At 40.7% G+C, this 19,047-nt stretch overlaps 1 protein-coding gene across 9 annotated transcripts in view; it reads left to right on the top strand.

Annotated features, from left to right (window-relative positions):
• The window catches only part of EML6 (EMAP like 6), a 90,791-nt gene that overhangs the window by 37,072 nt on the left and 34,672 nt on the right, over window positions 1–19,047 (top strand). For 6 of the 9 annotated variants that reach the window (XM_039569195.1, XM_010402978.4, XM_039569198.1 and 3 more), the window contains exons 7-17: window positions 1,095–1,230; window positions 3,260–3,461; window positions 7,403–7,540; window positions 8,726–8,982; window positions 10,037–10,249; window positions 10,901–11,068; window positions 11,973–12,082; window positions 13,924–14,042; window positions 14,781–14,967; window positions 15,703–15,808; window positions 18,574–18,667. In XM_039569195.1, the coding sequence (XP_039425129.1) occupies window positions 1,095–1,230; window positions 3,260–3,461; window positions 7,403–7,540; window positions 8,726–8,982; window positions 10,037–10,249; window positions 10,901–11,068; window positions 11,973–12,082; window positions 13,924–14,042; window positions 14,781–14,967; window positions 15,703–15,808; window positions 18,574–18,667 (1,730 nt within the window). The remainder of the gene's footprint in view (window positions 1–1,094; window positions 1,231–3,259; window positions 3,462–7,402; window positions 7,541–8,725; window positions 8,983–10,036; window positions 10,250–10,900; window positions 11,069–11,972; window positions 12,083–13,923; window positions 14,043–14,780; window positions 14,968–15,702; window positions 15,809–18,573; window positions 18,668–19,047) is intronic. The other 3 variants (XM_010402981.4, XM_019287914.3, XM_010402987.4) reach the window with 1 other exon arrangement.

The raw sequence follows: 19,047 nt of genomic DNA on the forward strand, positions 1-19,047 counted from the left end.
ACTTCTAACACTTGTCACTATAGTTTTGTTCTAGGAAGAGCACTGCAAAAATAACGTGTTTTTTCTGACCTCCCCAGACTGGTTATGGTGACAGTTCATTAGGATTCAAAGGAGATCTAAGTGTTCAGCAGAGTTCTGGTTATTTGTAGAAGTAGCCCCTAATTTATGAAAGCAAAGAGACTGGAGTCAGTGAGACATCTTACCTGAGGAACTACTGTGAAACTGCAGCTGCAATAACACAGGAATGCCTTCGGCAAGCAATAACACCCTGCAGTATATTAGCAGAAATTTATTTAGATTCATTAGAATGATTAAATACAATCACTCTGTATACAATGTGATAAATTATGGAGTTTGCCATGGCTGATATGCAATCTCTTGCCCAATTTCTAATCTCTATGTAATTAATATTTAGAAATATTAATCTATTAAGACATTGTACAAGGCCACTTTGAAAATGGAGGTCTTCTCTCCATTGTATTTATCTCCATGCAGTTCAACCTATCTCTTAACCAAGGTTTTCCTGATAAAATACTGACTCAGCAGGCATTCCTTGAGCTATTCCAAGGTGGTTCAGCACAGTCACTAATCATGAGGCATTTTCAAAACAAAGGAGAAACTCAAACTGTAATAAAACCTTGTTTTCAACAAAGAGAATGAATTGACACTCTTTCAGTTCCTGTCAGATTCCAAACGATGTCTGAGCTGAATTCATGAAAGAATGTCTCAGTCACCTCTGCTCCTGTAAGAATATTTGTATTGCTTGTTTGCTTGGTTTTGTTTATCCCGGGTAACTCTTTATTTTAAGTGCTCCATTAGTTATTCAATTGTCCTTGTCATAATATTAACAAACCCAAATTTGAAGTTCTGCAGATAGGCTGTATCACTGCTATTTGCACAAAGGTTTCTACATAAACCACTCAAGTGGAGCACTTGAAATAAAAGCTGTGTTTGCTGGTTTGCTTTCTGGATGGGCAACACTTTTGTGCCCAGCAGTTTCTGGCCTTTAACAAGAGTCTGTTTGAAAACGTTTGCTTTGTGTGTTTAAATTTGTTGTGAAGACCTTTAAAACTTGGGATGCTGTTGGTTGGCAGGCTGGAATTTTTAGTATGTATGCTTGTGAGGAAGGCTTTGCCACTGGAGGGAGAGATGGCTGCATTCGGTTGTGGGACACCGAGTTCAAACCAATTACTAAAATTGATCTCAGGGAGACTGAACAAGGATACAAAGGTAATGAGCTGTTCCTTTAATGGTTTTTCACACATCTGGATAATGGATTGTGACAGCATTTAATGTGAAGTATAAATGTCTCTGCATACTGCTGATTTTTTTACTTAATGACTGTACTTATTTTTGGATCTGTGTTCCCTTCCCTCTCTGACAATTCTGTAACCTGTGGAGTGTTCCTTGATTCATGGTATAAACACAGGGATCCAGTCACTGCTCCCCACCATGCAAATGCAAGAAGATAAGTGAGAACTAATTAAACACTTTAAGATGGGAGAATGAAGTTAGCCAGACCTTAATTAATTAATTACTTGCAATTCATTTAACTAATTGAGATTTCTGGAACCCGATACTCCCAGGTGCTGACCATCTGAACACTCCACTCATGCATTTGGAATGGTAGCACTTGGCAGATTTGTTAGAGAGAATGTTATTAAATTGGTGATAATTACATTTGTTGAATCTAATCCTGCTTCCTGTGAGCTCAGTCATCACTTTATTTTATAATTTGAAGCACTTACAATCTCACAGATCACAATGCATGCGTTATCAAGGGTGTAGTGTTCCCTCATGGAATTTAGCCCTCAAAAAGTTGTCCAAGACACCCAAGCAGCAGTCCCTGTGCTCTGCACTCCTGGCGTTACGTAGGTTTTGCAGCTTGAATCATAATGAATTCATTAACATGAATTTCTAGAAAACAGTAGCAACAAATAACCAAAAAGCAAAGATCTGGGCAAGTGAAAACTGCCTTGGAGGCTAATCCCAACCTCTGGAAGTGGGGTTTCATTTTCAGTTGTCATTGGCACTGATTAATATAAGCACATCTGTAGCCTCGAGCAGTGGTGGAGCCTTAATGCTTACCTGGGACCTTCTGTCCCTCCTTTCCAGTTCTTTTTCCAAAGCATGCAAAGTCATTGGCTGTCAAACAAACCCTGAGAAATCTTTCTTCATGTGCAGTATGTTCACAGAGAGCATTGCCTTTCCCACGTCCAAAGATGTGCTTTGTAATCCAAAATGTAACAGTGCCCATCTTCTGCTGAATTCCAATTGGAATTCCATTCCTTGTGTGGTCATAGGTGTCTATCAAGAAGAAGATGGCAGTCAGAACTTCAGTATGAATTTAGCTAAGTCATAAAATGGCATTATAAAAATTAAAAGCTGCTGGAACTGGACAAGAAAATAAATGAAGATTCATTTAACCTTCTCAGGAGATGAGAATATTTTATTTGTGTGACCAGTAGTTCATTGCATTATGTATTTGATTCCAAAAAAAAAAGAAAATGATGGTGTGGATGACCTTGACTACATGACAAATGGATTTTTTTATTCATTCACGTCTCACAGCATCTAGATCCGATATCCAAACTTTTTTGCATGAACTGGAAGAGAAAATACGAACCCTGCAAGCAGCTGACCAGAGTGCTACCAAATTCCTCAGACTGCTGAGAGGGTGTTTTTAAGCTCATGATCAGTAAAACTCCAGCTCCAAAGCTAGGCTCAGATTTGTGGAATAAGATCAAGCTCTCTAAAAGTTATGCAAAGCAAAATTCTGTTGGTTTGGCTTTTGGGAGGAGGGATGCCTTTTCTTTTTTTATTTTTTGTTTCAATAATCCATTTTGATTGAAGTGGGTAAGGGTGATAACGTGGGCACAAACCATTTAAATTCACCATTAAAATTTTATTTGAATGTGCAAGAAAGTAAAGTACTGAAAAATGGAATGAACCAGCTTCAGTCACAGCAACCCCTTGGCTGATATAAAATTTAGATCTTTAAATCCTGTGAAATGGAGCTGGTTTTTAAATTCCCAAGGTGTGCAGGAAGCATGTTTTCTCAGGATTGGGCTTTCTCTTTGTGTGTCAAATGGGCAAAATCTGACAGAACTGCTTTGAGCTTCGAATCAGCTGGGATGTTCTGTGTGACCCCGGTGCCAAACATGCCAGCTGGGAATGACCTCTGGAATTCTCAGCAGTGCTGGCTGTGCCATCCCCTGGCACGGCTGGCACTAAGGGCAGCTCCCGGTGTGCCCCCCAGGCCTGTCCATCCGCAGCGTGTGCTGGAAAGCCGACAGACTGCTGGCGGGGACACAGGACAGCGAGATCTTCGAGGTGCTTGTGAGGGAGAGGGACAAGCCCATGCTGATCATGCAGGGCCACTGTGAGGGGGAGCTCTGGGCCCTGGCCGTGCATCCCAAGAAGCCTTTGGCAGTCACGGGCAGCGACGATCGATCTGTGCGGTAAGGCTGCATCTGGTTTGGTGATTTTATTACTTCACGTGCCCATTAATTTGTAATGGATTGACTTGCTGGCCTTACGTTAAGACTCTATTAAGACAACATTTTTCCCCCGTGTTTTTCTTAGCAGCTTTGCTTTTTCTCTTCAGTTTTCATATTTGGGTGCCACACATTGGGTAAAAGTAATCAGAATTTATATTCAAAATGTGCTGGATTTATGTGTTCTGCTTGAAGTACTGATTTATTCCTGTTGTGTAAAAGTGACCTAAATAGAGAGTGGCCACCTTGTACTTCTCTTTTGGTAAAACAAGCAACAAGCCTAAATACCTTCATCCAGTGTTTTACTCAGAAGGTGTCTGCTTCAGCCTTGAGTGTTTAGGAAATCTGATCTAAAACCAATTCAGTTAAAATGCCAGAAAATGAGATTGATGAAATGCACCTGTGTCACAAGGGGCAGCAGAGGGGCAGACACTGATCACTTCTCTCTGTGACCGGTGACAAGACCCAAGGGAACAGCTGCAGCTGAGTCAGGGGAGGTTTGGGATGGGTATCAGGGAAAGGCTCTTTCCCCAGAGGGTGGTCAGGCACTGAACAGGCTTCCCAGGGAATGGTCACAGCCCCAAGGCTGCCAGAGCTCCAGCACAGAGAGCCTGGACAACGCTCCCAGGGATGCCCAGGGTGGGATTGTCGGGGTGTCTGTGCAGGGCCAGGAGCTGGACTTGATCCGTGTGGATCCCTTCCAACTCAGGATATTCTGTGTTTCTATGTTTAGTTGTAGCACTTGTGCCTTGAGGCTTTGTAGCAGAGATTTTAAATTTTGTCTACATATTTGTGGACATTGTCACAAAGTGAAGGGTGTTCCTTTTTCTTGTCCCTATGAAAATTTGGCAAATTGATAAGCCTCTGGGGGAAAAAAGGCATTTTATTGTGCTTAGTGAGACTCGACTGTAGAGTTTGGAGGTCCAGCTCACACTCTCCCTGAGTCCACAACCACAGAGCTGCTGTGTGTTCTCACCTAAGCATGAACTCTGCCCAGTGGAACTTATTATTTACCTGTGATTAAAGAGATGGAGATTTTCCTGAGTGCCAAAGCTACTGGAGACGTTTTGGGGAGACCTGGCTTTGTTTTGGCAGTCTCCCATGTCCTACCTTCCGTGGTGGTTCCACCCTTGCAGCACAGCACAGGCCCGGGTTGGTTGTCCCCTGATGGCCCGCTCGGTGGTTTCTCCTCACTCTGCTATCCTGATTTCTAACTCCTCCATCAGTTTTTTTCCAAACCCATTGCACTGCTTTTTGTCTTCTACAGATGATTTGATTGCATATTTATAAATCAACCCCAGGCAGTTACCAAAGAGATTTACAGTTTTTAGGGACTACTAGACAACCTATTTTGGAAACATAGATGTGGATTTTACCCTTTGGCCCTATTTCAATGGGAAAAATCCATCTCCTACTGTACACCCATCTTCTGATCAATGCTCCTTCAGATTGCACATTATGATTCACCTCTGCCTTGAGGCTTGCTTCTCAGCTGGAATTTCTTTTTCCTTCCCTTTCAATCTTTTCACTTGTACTGGTTTCCTATCCATACTATCCCTCATCTGTTTCTAACCCCAATTAAAATCTGTGTGTGAAACCAACAGAACTGCCAGTTGTTCTCTACAGTCCTGTTTTCTCCCTGCTTCCTGCAGGAGGATTATTTCTTTCAGTTTATGCAGTGCGTGAATTGTCTCTTCTGCTGGGGTTTGCCTGTCCAGTGTTACAGACAGGCACAAGTGTCCTGTCAGGATGCAGGTTAGCTCTGGAGGAAGGGCTGCAAAGCTGGGATTAGCATTGCACTGCCCTCGAGCCAATAAACCCCACTAAGATGGGATTTCTTGTCTTGGGTTTATCTCTTGGTGAGCAGAGTAATTCAGCTCCTGGAGCTGGGGAGGGTGCTGCTGACTCAGAGCCTGACGCAGTTTGCGCCCCTCCAGGAAGCACGGCAGGATCTGTGTGCTCATCAAGCCTTGATGAGTTCTGCTCTTATCATTCTTATCACTGTTGGAGCAGTTATGATATCCCTGATGCCTTTGGACATGCCATCTCTCAAGTGTGCAGGGATTTTACTGCCCTACATCGCACATCTTTGAGCTGTTTGGGCACTAGAACAGTGGGGGATTTGAATCCTAGTGGATTTTTTAATAGATTATGGCTTCATGTGAGGAATTCCAGTGAAATGTATAAATACTTCCTTTAAGATAAAAAAGTACGCAAAAGGATTTCCCTACAATTTTTCTGTAACACTAAAATTGCATCAACAGGGATGTTTCTGTATTGCACTTCACTGGGTAATTTTTCTTAGTATTTGATTATCACACTATTTTGCAAAGAGTGAGTATATAATATAAATCTAAATTGGTTTAGAAATAAAAGTATTTAGTGAGTCAGATGATATTCTTGTGTCTGCGATGTCTAAATGAGGAGTTACTGTATTTTTCCCTAGCCCAGCTGAGAGAAGGCTCTACCCAAATATAGGCTTCTTACATTTTACATTTCCAAAGCAAAGCATCTCAGCTAGGAAAACTGCCTGCTCCCTGTCTCTTACCACAGGAACCGGGAGAAATTATCATTCTCTGAGGGCACAGGGAATTATTTATTACATTTACTAAACAGACTGTCATGTATTGCAATTAGGCTTCTAGAGTATGGGACAAACTGATTTTTGTGGAAGTAATATTTTGGAGCAACAATTGTATCCTAGTGTTTCCTCCAAAATCTTTCCAAAGCCTTCCTGGTTCATTCCTTTTTGTATTGAGCTCACAGCTTCTGCCTCATGAGGCTGCAAGATTCTTGATCCTGCTTCTGGTTTGTCTTCGAAACCAGTTTTACATCTGTTTGTTTTCCACCTTCTTTTCAAGCTCCATCCAAGTTGTGTTTATACTGTTTGTTCTAGTGCCAACAACGTAACTTTTTCTCCTTTGGAGCACTCCTGTGCTCCCAGTGCCTCCAAGCTTCCTGTGCAGAGCAGAGCTCAGTACAGCTCTCTTTGTGCCCGTGCCTTCACTGGAAACGGGAATTGTTACTGTTCCAAAGTTTGTGCTACAACTCTCAGTAGTATCTCCCATCCGGCCTGAGCGTTCCTTCCTGTCCAGCTTTGCTCTACAACTTGGTCCAGTGTCACGTTACAGTTCCTGCACAAATTGTTCTTTTGTCCAGTTTAGCACATAATCTCACCTGCTGATTCGTAATTCTCATACTTTACCAAAGATTTTACCAATATATTGCATTTATGACTGTCCTCAAAATAAAAATAGCTGGGTATTGTTGGCTTAATTTCTCTACGCTGAGAGAGGTGTTTTATGCATTTTCCCCATTCTTTTAACTGTTCTTTAAATTTCTGGGTTTTGCAGGCTACTGAGATCTGACTAACCAGCCTATAGTGATCTGGGAAGCTCCCTCCATTCCTTCAGAAAAATATAGGGCCATTATTTGCCTTTATCTTAGGACATAATTTACTGGTTGATTCTTTTTAACTGCACTGCTGTAAATGAGGGAATCAATATGCAGTTTTGTCTCCTAGCTCGTTCAGAGTTAGGACAAGAAGATCTTCCCTGTGGTTGGAATGCTCATATTCCCTGAGTGTTGCTTTCAGTGAAAATTTCACTCAGAGCTGCACTGACCCTTCCTGTCTACAGAAGCTGCACTTTTTCTTATTCATTTTGGGGAATTCTATCAGATAAGTCTGGAAATGGCACCAAGTGATGGTGTAATTGAGCTTCACTCTGTTTTCTTCTTCCACATTATGTGTTCAGGTTAAAAGAGACTCAGTCCTTTACACAATATTAACGCAAGGGGTGTGTGCAATTGATTTTACTGAGTTAGACCTTTGGGGTTCCTCTTGACACCCAAATCCTGGGGAGTCAGGAAGAGCCCCCTCCTGCTCTCCCTTCCCTTTGGGGCAGGCTGTGGAGCCTTGCTGACCATGCCTTGATTGCTCGCTGTAATATGGAAGAGGCCGTGCGGAGCGTGTCCTTCAGTCCTGATGGATCCCAGCTGGCACTTGGGATGAAGGATGGCTCCTTCATTGTCCTCAGAGTAAGGTAAGATGGTATTTTATCAGAAAAAAGAAATAATAATTGCAGATGCATCCATATCACTTCTAAGAGGTGGTAGCTCGGCAATGAGGAGAAAATCTATGCTTTATTTAATTTCAAAATGTTAGCTCTTAGTAATAATATTGATAAAACTTAAGGTTTTCGAGTTTGGCTCTTTTCCTGTAGTCTGAAATTATACAGGTATTTAGTGAGAAGAAATGTGCATAACAGAGAGAGCATAGTTTTGAGAGGGATCTCCTTGACTGCATGATTTATTTCCTGTCATACACATACCAGGCAAAATAATTGGTGATCAAAAGACATTTTTAAGTACTTTCAAGGTATACCTGAATTCTCCTTTTTGTGTTAGAGGAAAGCTTTTTTTTGCATGGCTGCCTCTTAGGCATTTTCTGTCTGGAATGCTGTTATGGAGGGCGCACAAAAGCAGGTAAAACGTGAAATTTGCCAATGTGAAATAGGCAGATCCCCAGGGTGATTTCAAAACACAAAACATGTTTTAATTGATACCTGGAAGAGTTTACCCCCTCTTGGCCGTTACTCCATATGTTTGCCAAGCATATACTTAAAATACTTGGAACTCCTAGCTGATAGGAGGGAAAAGCCTGGGAAAACCCCTGTAATGCTCTGCTTCAATGACTTTAACAAAACTTAAGTGAGCTGTTCATATTAATTTAAAAGTCTTCCCAATGATTACTATTTTTCTAAAGAAGGTAATCTTCTTTGTCTCCCTGTAATCTTGTCCTGCTAATTTGTCTGATGCCTCCTAGAAATCTCTGTCTTGGGTTAGGAATGCTTCTCCTTTCAGGACTTTGCTTTTAAAAGTACTGTGTGTCAGGATTTAAAAGATACACCTACAAAATGTACCTAAATAAATTTGGGTTGGATGATACTAGCAGTACTTCATTAGAGCAAGTGGAGAGAATGAAGAGCATTGTGGACAGACAGTGTGGTTTCTATTTGTTGCTTTAGAAGATGCTTAGAACCAATGAAAGCAATAGGAAGTTATCCACAAAAAAAGAAGGAAGCAGTGGGAAGTTATCCACAAAAAAAAAGGGGTTTTAAAGTGAAATCTGATTTTTATTGTACACATTATTCAGTGCATTTGTCTTCTTATCTGTGGATTCAAGTTCCTGGGTTCCCAGTTGCCATTCTCACCTCTGGCTCCTGCAGGGACATGACTGAGGTGGTTCACATCAAGGACCGCAAGGAGGTGATCCATGAGATGAAGTTTTCCCCGGATGGCTCCTACCTGGCCGTGGGCTCCAACGACGGGCCTGTGGACATCTACGCCGTCGCCCAGCGATACAAAAAAATCGGGGAATGCAACAAATCCTCCAGTTTCATCACTCACATTGACTGGTCTGTGGACAGCAAGTTCCTGCAGACCAACGATGGTGCTGGAGAGAGGCTCTTCTACAAGATGCCCTGTGAGTTTACAAGGGGCTCGTGTTATGAGCGATTAAATGTTGGTTTTGGTTTGAAGAAAACACCACAAATAAGATATAAATATTACAGCTGCAAGTGGAGTTTTCTGGCTGGAACTTAGAGAAATACCCACTGCTTGTTTTCAAATCAGTACTCACTGAATAGCCTCAGCTTTAAGGAAAAGCTGTCTCTGCTGTGTAAATCATACATTTTTTTCATAGCAACTTTTCCAGGTTGACTCACTCTCAGGTAACCACCAAAGCCCCTCTGACCCTGTTGTGCTTCCTTCAAATGATAAATGATTCCTGTTAGTGATCAGAATGTTTTTAAAAATGTAACTAAAAATAGGAGAACTGTTTGGGTCAGCTCAAATTGCTGAGGTTCTCAGTGTTAAAGCTTGTGAGTAGAAACAGCACTGATAACTAATTGACTTACTCTCACTTTTACTTGAGAATGCTTTAAAATATTTAGAGGAAACTGTTGAAGAAGAGAGCTTTAGAAAGAAAATTTTGAGTTCTTTTGAGCTAGTTTGGCAGCCTTCAATCAACTCTAAAACAGCCCTGTAAGTAAAAAGTACCACAGAATGGCTGACTGACCAAGTACTCACATTTCAGGGATATAAGACAATGTGGACGAAAAACTCCTAGTAGCACATGAGCGTGATTTAGAAATTTGTATTATTAACCTAGTACTTGAAAGTGTTCTAGGAACTCATGCTATTCACAGTACTTTCTACTGAAGGCATTTCTTTGGTAGAAGTGATTTGGAATTATGAAGTTTTTCCACTTTTGTATGTTTTCAGCATGCTAATTCTAATTAGCATGCTAATTCTCATTAGTATTCTAATTATTTCGAATGCAGCTGCATTAGAACTCCTCAGATGTGTGATGTCCTCAAACACCACAAATGAGAGATTATAGTAATTTAAAGAAGATTGTGACTCTTCTTAATTGAGGTTAAAAATTAATCACAACTAGAATACAGATAAATATGATGAAAAGAAACAGTTTCTTAAAAGCAAATTATGAAATTGGTTATTCACCTGCACATTTTCAGCTGGGAAGCATCTAACGAGCAAAGATGAGATCAAAGGAATTCACTGGGCCTCGTGGACTTGTGTGATAGGATCTGAAGTGAGTGGAATTTGGCCAAAATACACAAACATTACAGATGTCAACTCTGTGGATGGGAATTACAACAGCTCCGTGCTGGTGACTGGCGATGACTTTGGGCTGGTGAAATTATTCAGGTTTCCATGCCTAAAGAAAGGTAAGATGGAATTTTGTATGGCTGAAAAATGCAATATTTATCTCAACACTGTGTCAGTGTGTTTTCTAATGGTGGCTTTTCATTCTGGTGTATAATTCAAATTAGTGTGCACAATTCCTGTGAGTATTAATGGATATAGAGACCAGACTTTAACCGTCCCTGTGTAGTTGTTTTCAGAAGTGTAGAGCATGTGTGGCTGCTTCCTCAGGATTTGAACTCTACCTAGCATAAAGCCAGCAATCCAAATCAAACAACCTTTTGCCCTTCTGTGAGCTTCAGTGTTTAATTTGATATCACATCTCAGTGAATTTTCAAAATCGGTGTTCTTAGGAAATATGTAATGCATGGGTCGAGTTCACACTGGCACTCATGGCCAGAAAGATGAAAATTAAACCTTGTGTGTGTCTGGTACTCCCTGCCAAGATTGAAGCACTTTTCTGACAACTGAAGATACTGTCCGTATTATTTTATGCCACTTATCCTTATAGTTACTTTTGTATTAGAATATCAAATGAGGCATTTGAGTATTTTTTGGTTTTCAGATTTCACAAGTGTGTGTTTCTGTTAGGAGCCTAACTTCATTAGTTACAGTAGTTACAAGGTTATTTTTTTTCCCCCCTTACATACCAGCAGTTCTCTTCTTGTTTTCAGGAGCTAAATTCAGGAAATATGTTGGCCACTCAGCCCATGTCACCAATGTGCGCTGGTCCCATGATTTCCAGTGGGTTTTGAGCACAGGAGGTGCTGATCACTCTGTTTTTCAGTGGAGATTTGTTCCAGAAGGGATAACCAACGGCATCCTGGAAGCCTCTCTGCAAGGTAAACATCATCTCTGCTCTAGTATTTATTAAATTAAATCAACAGAGAATGCAGCACTGCTGGAAGAGCTTTCATTGAATTAACAGGAAAAAAAAATTATAGTTCTTTGGAATTGCATATGCTCAACATTTTGGGGACATTGGAGTTCTCAAAGACAAGCCTTGGTTTGGGGCACATTAAAAGCTGCTGCAGCCTGCAATATTTGTGTTTGGGAATACATGAGCAGCATTCTTCTAAGTGTCTGGAAGAAGAAATTTCGAGGGACTGGATAGTTGAATTTTCAACCTTAGCCATCTAACTTGCATTCAGAAGTCACACTACACGTGTTTAATTGTTTAGTTTTATTTTTCAATGCAATCTCACATATCTCACAACAAATATCTCATATTTATGCAATAGCTGTGCTTCGGATATTCTTCTTGTTCTATTTGTGATCCTTATAATATCCTAACACAGCCATATGCACTGTGTCATGGTGGTTGCTAAAATCTAGATTCCCTGCAGCAAAAGGGCAAAACTTCACTCTGTACACACACAATTTGGTAAAATATCTACAGCAAATATTTTAAGCACAAAAAGTGATCAGTGGAAGCTTTCATTTGCCATTTTTGTGTGTCTGCACTCCAGAGCCTGTTAAGAAAGCAGAATTCTCTGATGCTGGAACTGTACCAGTAACTGTTCAGTGATTTTGCTTCTCTCTGCCACCCTCCTGCCCCAGGCAGGGAAACAGGAGAGACAGAAATGAAGTCTGACACATTCAGTCAGCCCCCGTGACTTTTACAAGCTGCTTGAGCTTTGAAACTTCTTGAATAGTGCTTTGCCCATAGTCCAAATGATATAAAAACATCACTAACTATTTTCTTGCAATTCCACGTGTTCAATATATTGATTTTTTTTTTTAAAGCAGAGGGTGGTGTTGATTCCTACAGCGAGGAATCGGATTCAGATTTATCCGATGTGCCAGAGTTGGATTCTGACATTGAGCAGGAAGCTCAAATCAACTATGACCGCCAGGTGAGTGTGAAATAACACACACTGCCAATTACCTGGCAAGTTCCCATCACTATTCAGCAAAGAGAAGAAGTTTACTGCTGACTCATAGACTGCTCTCAGTTACTTTGGTGGTATTCAGCTGATTATGCAACCAATATACATAAACCCTTGAGCTGGAGATGAGAATTTGAAAGAGTTCGGAGAAAATAATTTAAAAGTGGTTTTTTGGGGAGTTGGAACTAGGTGATCTTTAAGGTCCCTTCCAACCCATACCACTCTGTGATCTTGATTCTATTTACAAGTCACTTGAACCTGATTCCAGGGGTGTTGTCATTATAAATTGAGTATTGCCTGGCCCCTTTCCAATGACCTGTAGCTGCAATGGGGAGAGGTCAGAAATTCCTTAGAGCAGGACTGGGGTCTTGTACTAAGGGGGAAAATCACAGAATAAGTTGGTTCATGTTGATTTAAGAGATTTAATGGCTGACATGGGGCTGCTTTCTGGAATGTGGGAAGTTCACCTCTAACATTCCAGGCTTTAGCCAAAGGCATCCTTTATCTTTTCACCTCACTCTCTAGACAGCAATAAATTGCATAGGTCCTTCTGCCAACAGCTTCTTTCACCTGTTTATTACAGAGATCAGTTGTGATTGGCAAATGAAACAGAGATTTTGTCAAATTCTCTCCCTCCCCTCTCTTTTACTCCGAGTTTCATCAGAATGCTGGTCCCATGCTCCTCCTCCCCTCCTCCTCCTCCTGATTTTCCATCTGTATTCAAATCAGTCATCATCATCCTCCTCCACGCTGCCTGTGTGTCAAAAAGGACGTCTGGGTTTAAAAATTACAAGTGACAATATCGTTGTAGGCAGTTAAACAGCAGTATTCCAGGCAGGTTAATGCATGGAAAACCAGAAGCAACTTTAAATAGCATCTCATATAGGAAGTGTGAGACAGCCCCAAGCAAGAGCTGCACTTGGCATTTTGTTAAAGGAAATAATTGACAAAGGCACAGGGAAATAAAACCATTAACCTTATTTTGAGGATTGGGGTTCTTTTTTTTTTTTTTTTCTTTTTAATGTTATGTCTGAAGCAGCAGAGAAGATTCTACATTTTGAGATGCATCGGACCATGATGCCCCAGTATTCTGTTTCACTGAGTTTGTTTCTTTCTTTTCCTTTCTTCCAAAAATCCAGTGTTGCATCTTGGAAGTCAGGTAGACTTCTGTGGGAGTGGCAATTTCATTGTCCATTTGTCCAAGAGATGTAGGCACAGAAAACAAATGCTAAAGCTACATTTCAGCATAGTAACGGATTTTGTTTGAGGCCACAGCTCTGAGGATGCTTCAAACACCTTTAGTGGCTCCACAGTTTTAACATGCCTGAAATGTTTAAATGGAAAGTATTTTGTGTATTTATAGAGCTGTAATTGTACTTTGGGATGCTGGACATGTTGGCAGATTACTGAAGTGGTTTTGATTCCTGTGTATGTCACCATAATCCCTAGGCAGAATCAGCTCTTCATGCTCAGCTTTGAGCATGAACACTGAAGCACAACACCTAGAAACTTCCAGTCAACATTTACATTCCTTTTCACTAAGCGACACTGGAATCTTCTAGAAAAAACAGACCCTGCTGCTGCTATTCCAGATTGCTGTTCTGGGCCACTTCTGTCAGGGAATTCATTCTCCAGAAAACATTTATTATCATCTAAAGGCTGGGAACAACAGTGCCTGACTCTGCATTGGAACCACTGAACATCACATTAGCATATATTAAATTTCATGCCTAAAGTCACTTTCACTCACATATACAAGTATTTAGAAAACCAGAGACATGCAGTTAACTTTAGCACTTCTTCTGTAGGTTTACAAAGAAGACCTACCTCAGCTGAAACAGCAAAGTAAAGAGAAAAACCATTCTGTGCCCTTCCTTAAGAGAGAGCGAGCGCCCGAGGACAGCTTGAAGTTGCAGTTTATACATGGGTAGAGTAATATCAGATAAGATTTGCTTTTTCTGATGGATTCATGTTGCTGGGCTGTTCTAACAATTCATATCAGAGCACAGGCAAAGGAGTTTTTGGTGCTTACCCACAACTGATTTGTTTGTCATTATTACTGTGGTAATTCTTAGAACATCAGATGTAGCTTTTCTATTTTCAGTTGTATTTCAGGCTGGATGGAGCTCTGAGCAACCAGGTCCAGTGGAAGATGTCTCTGCCTGTTGCAGGGGGTGGAACTGGATGATCCATAAGGTCCCTTCCAGCCCAGATCATTCCATGATTCTCTTTGTTAAGGAACAAGGGAAGCTTATAGCACTGATAAATAATACACCAGTGTTGAATTCTATGAAATTACATTTTGTACTTGTTGCTCACTACCCCTGATGTTTCCTGAAGCAAAGATTCTCTGTTAATTGCTTGTGACAGTTGTGATTTGTTAAAATGCCTGGTAGAGTTATGCTCCAATCCAATTCCCTGTGAAGCCTACCTGGACACAGTTTTATGTAAACGATTCAGCCTTTTTGTGAAATCAGTGCTGATTTAAGAATTGAGTGCAAAGTAACCCTTGAGAAGATTCCTGAATTCCTGCTCTTGGTGGGAGCAGTCTCTGATACTTCTGTGCTCAAGCACAGGACTCCTTCCTCTAATGCCCAAATGATGTGTAACACAGATTTCCTGAGCAGTTCTGGGGCAGCCACGAGGTGTTTGGTGTTTGCTGCAGGTACAGGGGCTATGACTGCAGGAACAACCTGTTCTACACGCAGGCAGGAGAGGTGGTTTATCACATCGCCGCCGTGGCCGTCGTCTACAACCGGCAGCAGCACTCACAGCGGCTCTACCTCGGCCACGACGACGACATCCTCAGCCTCAGCATCCACCCTGTCAAGGACTATGTGGCTACTGGGCAGGTGGGGAGTTCAAAGGGATAGCAATAATATTTACGTATGAAAATTAGGGAAAACGCCGTTGTCTTCAATTTTCCTTTACTCTTAAATGTAATTTAAGTAATGTAAATTTAATTTACACTTAAATGTAGTGTTTCCTCCTAAATCCAGCCAAGCTGAGTGTTGTTTCCTATTTTCCTGCCAAAACTGTTGGAGGTGATGATGAAACCGTTCCTATATAGCATAAACACTGCCAGTCTTGTGCTGTGGCCTTCAAAAATCTTACATTCGCTTTGAACCCCTGCTGTGAAATGCAGGAGCTGTATTTTATCTACTTTCTAGAAAGTTATGGACTTCCATTACTCAGTTGCAGTATTTTTGTACTGTAGGAGCTTTCAACAGCCTTGCTCAGATAAAAGCTGTTGGGCTCTTTCTGATATTTGGTACTGAGTATGATGTCTTCGGTGTGTACATACACGTTCAGACATCAGGATAAATGATACCATGAATATTCTGCTGAACAATGATCGTTTTAGAGACTATCCACTGATACTTCTCTGAAAGAGAAAATAAATCTTGAAAAAGATAAAAAGAAAATAAATCTTGAAAAAGATAAAAAGAAAATAAATCTTGAAAAAGATAAAAACATGACAAAGTAGTTACCTCTATAGTGTTTTAAAGACATGATGCTGCTAATTACTGTTATTGGTGTGCTTCGAACTTCTGTGGGCAGAGATCCCAATTAACCTTCTGATTCAGGTTGGAAGAGATGCTGCTATCCATGTTTGGGACACCCAGACCCTGAAATGTTTGTCATTGCTCAAAGGCCAGCACCAGAGAGGAGTGTGTGCTCTGGATTTTTCAGGTCAGCCACAGCCTATGTTTATCTAAATGATTAATTAAAAGACAGTCCTTGTGATGAAATTTTAATTCAAAGAGGTGTAAAATTACAGCTAGTACCAGTTTTACGTGGAAGGCTGCTGACTGTTGGGATAAAAATAGTGTGTGTAGTAAAGTCAGTCATGGGCCTTTGGTCACTCAGTCAGTGATTGATTTTGGTGGTGTCTGATAGATAATACCAAGTGTGCAGCTGGAATTCTGGTCACTGTCTACATGGTGGTGTGAGAATTTTAAAGCAGGCAGGATGGTGACTCAAAGCATATAAATGAATTGGAAATGTCACCTCTGGGCTCATCCAGTGCTTCACATTTGCTAACGATTGCCACATTTTTCAGTGAGTTTACAGAAGTAGTAAATATGACAAACAGTTGTCTGCTGTGTTTCCCACTTGTCTTTCCAAGCTGGCTGCCCTAAGCTGTCTCAGTTTTTAAGAGATAATTCCTGTGTGCAGCACTGAAGAATATCATCCATATGGGGGGGACTTAAATACTTCTACATCTTTATAAAAGGGCTTGAAAATTCATTCTCCCTTCTTCTGTTTAAAAAAAAAAAAAAGATTATCTGAACTATCCTCTATTTGATCTGAATTTTTTTTTTCAATTTAACGTAACTTATTTCATATTATGCTCTCCAGAAATGTGGTAAGAATTCATTAGGATGTAGATCACATTTATAAGACAAGACTATATGAAAGACTAGATAAATCTGTGGAACTCAGTCATGTTCCATTATCAGGACAGGAGCCCTGGTGTTCATCCAAGAGCTGGAATTCAAATATGAAATTGCTGACCCACTGTGGTGTGTAAGCTCACTCTCTTCAAGATAAAGTGCCAGAAGGAGGGAAAATGGATAAGGATGATTTAACTGACATTGTGTTCATAGATGTCAAAAAACTTCTTGTTAATCCTTAGTTGAACGAATGTTCCTATATTTGAAAATAGTTTGTGGTTTGCATTTTTAACACCAAGTAAATTCCTGTCCAAGTAGGAATATTCTGGGTGTTGGAACCCATGTACCTGTAAAGAATAAGCTGGCCAAATATTCTGTGGGCATAAATCTGTAAAAGAATACTGAATGTCTTTTAAAAAGTAGCAACCCCTCAACATTACAGTGTTGCTTTAGGACCTGATCCCAAGAATAATGCACACACTGCATTCCTAACTGGCTTTGGTTGGGATTCTTGGCACAGACAGGGACAGAGAGCTGAGCAAATGTGCACGTCCATGCAGGGTCAGAGGCTGCCCTATGTAGGGGGTTTGCATTGTCTTAAAAACAGAGATTTCAGAATTAGGTTCAGGTCACACTAGTTGGAGCTTAAAGAAAGAAACCCAAAACTCCCAAATTTTTCTGGCTGTAGTTGATGCAGCAGCTGATTCTATTCCCCCATTTCTCTCTGCCCTTACTCCCTCTCTAAAACATCTGTTGCTGCGCGTTTATGAAAGCTGGATCCCTCTGCTACGACCCTTCTCATGACACTGTGATTCCATTTTATTCCTGCAATGTTTGGTTGTGCCCTCTGGTGGCTAATTTAACATCTGTGACACCTTGGGATTTTGTTTGGAGGGTATAGTCCATATTAGTGCATAAAACCTCCTCTTTCAAGTGAATAAAGCTTAAATTGTGGTGTTGTTTGGGGTTTTTTAAATAAACTCAGTTTTGGTTTCCTGTCCTGTATTTTAACTTCATTCCTTCCTGCCTAGTTCTGCTTCTTCCATCTGGTCCTATTTCATTCAGCCATGAATTCTCTTCCTCGTTCTGAAATTCCCCTACTCCTTCTTGACTTGCTTCTAACAGAACTCAGTCATTGAAGTCTGTGAGAACTTACTCAGCTCTGTGAACTCTGGAGTAGTTCTGATGGAATAATTTATAGCAGTTACTCTCTTTTTCTTCTTCAAGTCAAATATGCCCAAGCCCCGAGTCCTTCACATCATTCACTTCTACAAGAAGCACATTCCCACATCAGTAGTGCTCCTGTTCAGTCTCTGCCCAGCTCTGCTCTTCCAGCTTTAACTTTCCTTCACTTAAAAAAAACCAAGCAGGTGATCAGCTCCTCCTACACCGTATAAGGGTCAATTGTCTTATCAGAAACTGCAATAATTATGGCTTAGTTTTATAAACTTTTTAGAATTTCAGGACAGAAGTTTGTCTCAGTAAGTTTGTTAGAGATGGTTGTGTTTATCATTATTTCATGCACGTGGCAGCAGTGCCTGGGCACTGTTGAATTATGGATGATATTCTGTTCTGGCTTTCCTTCCTCTCATTATCAGTACTGCTGTGTCTTTCCTGCAGTGAAAGAGAAGATAGCCAGCAGTTATTTTTGGCCTTAAAATTTCATATCATATTTATAGTTTCATCACCCTGCCTATGAATGTTTCATACACAAATAATTCTCTGTACCATTTCAAGCAAAAGAAAAGAAGCATCATCTGATCAGAAATATTTCAAATAAAATGCAATGTGAATTTAGAGTGCTTGGGCTTTATGAAGTTGACTTTCATTGTTTGATCGTTCCTATTTTCCTTGTACTTACACATAGGAATGTTTTGTGTCTGCCTTTGGGAAAGATCTGAACTCCAATCTCTCAAACTATTAGTTTGGGGGGGTTTTTTTTGTTTCATTTATAATACATCATTAGAAATTCAGTTTGCACTGTAATTGTTGTGTTCATTGCCTGTTACATTTTCAGCTAAAGCTTTAGCACCTTTAATGCTCAGTATTGCTTCTGTACAGCTGATGGGAAATGTTTGGCATCTGTTGGGCTGGATGATAATCATGCCATTGTGTTCTGGGACTGGAAAAAGGGAGAAAAGCTGGCAACAACCAGGTAAGAATACCCACAGTTTAAAATGTCCCCTCTGATTACATTTTCCTGAATAGCATCATCCACATTTTTCCTATGAACAAGGAAGTAAAGCAGAACTCCCCTCTTGAAAACAGGATGGTGTTTCAGAGCAATATACCCAGATTAAAAACCTGGGGATGCAGAGCCCAGTGTTTGGAAATCCTGTGAACTATTTCTGTCAGGAGTTCCTCAGCCTTTCTGTTGGGAGAGCCCCGTGGGCATTGTAGCTTGTTTTGGACTTTTCAAGTGAAGTTTTTTCTTCCAGTTTCATGTCCTGGCTCAGGGCAGAAGTCATCAGAGGTGTCACTTCCTTTATGCATTCAATGGCGTGCTGGGTTCCATCACTTTCTGAAAAGAAAATA

The sequence above is a fragment of the Corvus cornix genome, chromosome 3, assembly GCF_000738735.6.
Source record: "Corvus cornix cornix isolate S_Up_H32 chromosome 3, ASM73873v5, whole genome shotgun sequence".
Taxonomy (NCBI): Eukaryota; Metazoa; Chordata; class Aves; order Passeriformes; family Corvidae; genus Corvus; species Corvus cornix.